This window comes from Equus caballus, chromosome 7 (genome assembly GCF_041296265.1).
Source record: "Equus caballus isolate H_3958 breed thoroughbred chromosome 7, TB-T2T, whole genome shotgun sequence".
NCBI classification, from domain to species: domain Eukaryota; kingdom Metazoa; phylum Chordata; class Mammalia; order Perissodactyla; family Equidae; genus Equus; species Equus caballus.
This window is the reverse complement of record NC_091690.1, coordinates 76501276-76503660: the sequence shown is the minus strand read 5'-3', so window position 1 is coordinate 76503660 and position 2385 is coordinate 76501276. Positions and strand designations below refer to the sequence as shown.

At 44.2% G+C, this 2385-nt stretch overlaps 1 protein-coding gene across 1 annotated transcript; it reads left to right on the top strand.

The window, feature by feature from the left end:
* Positions 1 to 1168: 1168 nt before the first annotated feature.
* Positions 1169 to 2113, top strand: OR51Q9 (olfactory receptor family 51 subfamily Q member 9). The gene has a single exon (NM_001390902.1). The coding sequence runs from the start codon at positions 1169 to 1171 to the stop codon at positions 2111 to 2113; it is 945 nt and encodes a 314-aa protein (NP_001377831.1).
* Positions 2114 to 2385: the final 272 nt, after the last annotated feature.

Genomic DNA, 2385 nt, shown 5'->3' with positions numbered 1-2385 from the left:
GAAAAGCTGCTGAAGCTCTGAGACCATCAGTACAGAGGCAGTATAGTGATGGGTCAGCAGGAAGGGATTCTGGTTTCCACAGCCCAGGATTTACTCCAGTTCTCTTCTGTTTCCTCAATCTACCAGTCTTCATAGTGGTTAAGATGACATCTATGATGACCCTTGGTCACTTGGGGATTCCTGAGTACCCACTGCCATTTTCTGGTGCAAGGCAGAAATAGCAAGCTATTTTAAGCTTTTCAAAGGCAAGGTTAGAGAAAGCACAAGGAAGTTTTAATAAACGGCAATGTTAACAAAAAAATAGATGAAGTATTTTTTCCAAAAATCAATCAGTATGAACTGAAAGAGCTTCACAGAAAACTACTGGCTGATTCTAAGGGTCAAATTGCTTTATGTGCCGAGGGTATTTTGCCTCAAGCCCACCCTATGAGGCTGTTCCACAAAGTTGTCCCTACTCATGGCTGCAATCTTTCCCAGAAAGGGCTTCCTAGGCTGGTCTCTTAATATAGGTCCTTTTGACAGATATCTGGGTACCAGAGTTTTACCTGTTTGGTTCACGCAAAGTCCTCTTCTCGTCCCTTTGCCAACGAATAGTCCCTGTACCACCCGGCCTCTATAAGTTCTTCCTTCTCAGGACTCCTAGGTTCTGAGGACAGGCATTATCTTCCCTACTCCTTCACCTCAGTTCATTTCTCTCTTTGAGGTTTGCTTGGCTCAAAAGTGTCAGTAGCTATATTGGGATTATTTTTTAAATTTACTTGTCTTAGCTCCTGCTTTTCTCCTAGTCTCATGGCATCGAAAGATGTCCTACAGTAGTGTCTTCTCCACAGCTATTCCCTCCAGCAGCCATAAAACCTCCCACACCTTCCTGCTGCAAAGGCATAGCTGCTTCTAGACAGGTAAACAAGACTTCAGGTTAAAACACGTGATCACTTCATGCTTTCAACTCAGTGATAGACAAGAGATGACAAGCTCTGAGCTAAAACAAGCAAAAATGATAACATTTTGTTAACTCATTTCCCAAATATTTCCCTTTCCCCAGGTCTTCCTTGACAATACACTGCCTAGTGATTTCACGTGGTCATAGAAGATTTACCCAAATCCTTATGTTTTCCACTTTTCACAGATTTGGCTAAGAACTCTGGTCTTGTGGCTGCCTCTTCCAGTCATGTTATTGGTTACTAACTCCACTCAAGTCCCCTTCTACTTCATCCTCATGGGCATCCCTGGCTTTGAGGTTTTCCATACCTGGATTTCCATCCCCTTCTGTTGTCTCTATGCTGTCTCTCTCATGGGCAATACCACAATACTGGCTGTCATCAGGTCAGAGCCCTCCCTCCGCGAGCCCATGTATTTGTTCCTCTCTATGTTGGCCTTGACAGACCTGGGGCTTACCCTCACCACTCTGCCTACGGTCATGGGGATCTTCTGGTGCAGTGCCTCAGAGATCAGCTTTGAGGCTTGTTTTGCTCAGTTCTTCTTCCTCCATGGATTCTCCTTCATGGAGTCTTCTGTGTTGTTGGCCATGTCCTTTGACCGCTATGTGGCCATCTGTCGTCCCCTCCATTATGTCTCTATTCTCACCAATCGGGTAGTCAGCAGAATAGGTATAGCCATCATTTGCCGCTGTGTTGTGGCTGTTCTTCCCCCATTGTTCCTGCTGAAACAGCTTCCCTTTTGTGGCTCCAATCATCTCTCCCACTCCTACTGCCTCCATCAAGACATGATTCGCCTGGTGTGTGCCGACACCACTATCAATAATTGGTATGGATTTGTTCTAGCTCTGCTCATTATTACACTGGACCCCCTGCTCATAGTGTTCTCCTATGCACTCATCCTGAGAAGTGTTCTGAGAGTTGGCTCCCAGGTTGAAAGGCTCAGGGCACTCAATAACTGTCTGTCGCACATTTTGGCTGTTTTGGTCCTCTTTGTGCCCATGGTGGGTTTGTCCATGACTCACCGCTTTGCAAAGCATGCCCCTCCAATTGTACATGTCCTTATGGCCAACATCTATGTGCTAGCACCTCCTGTGATAAACCCCATTATCTACAGTGTAAAAACCAAACAGATTCGTCGAAGGATTTTTCTCCTCTTCTCTCATAGACCACTGTAGTAGAATGTCGAGAAGTAGGATTTTCATACTACTCCTTAAAAAAAAAGAATTTGGGAAACTTGTAAAGTTATGGTTTTGGTGTCCAGTCTTGTATAAATCACAAAACAAGACTGAGAGTTAAATATATTATCACGCTCCCTGATTTGTAATTTAAGCTAAGCTGAATCACTGACACATCATGTGGCTGCTTCGTTGCATGAGATATTTGCATACCAAGTTCCTCAAAGCTGTAACTCTCGACTTTTTCTTTTTGCTTCATTTACTCATGAAAT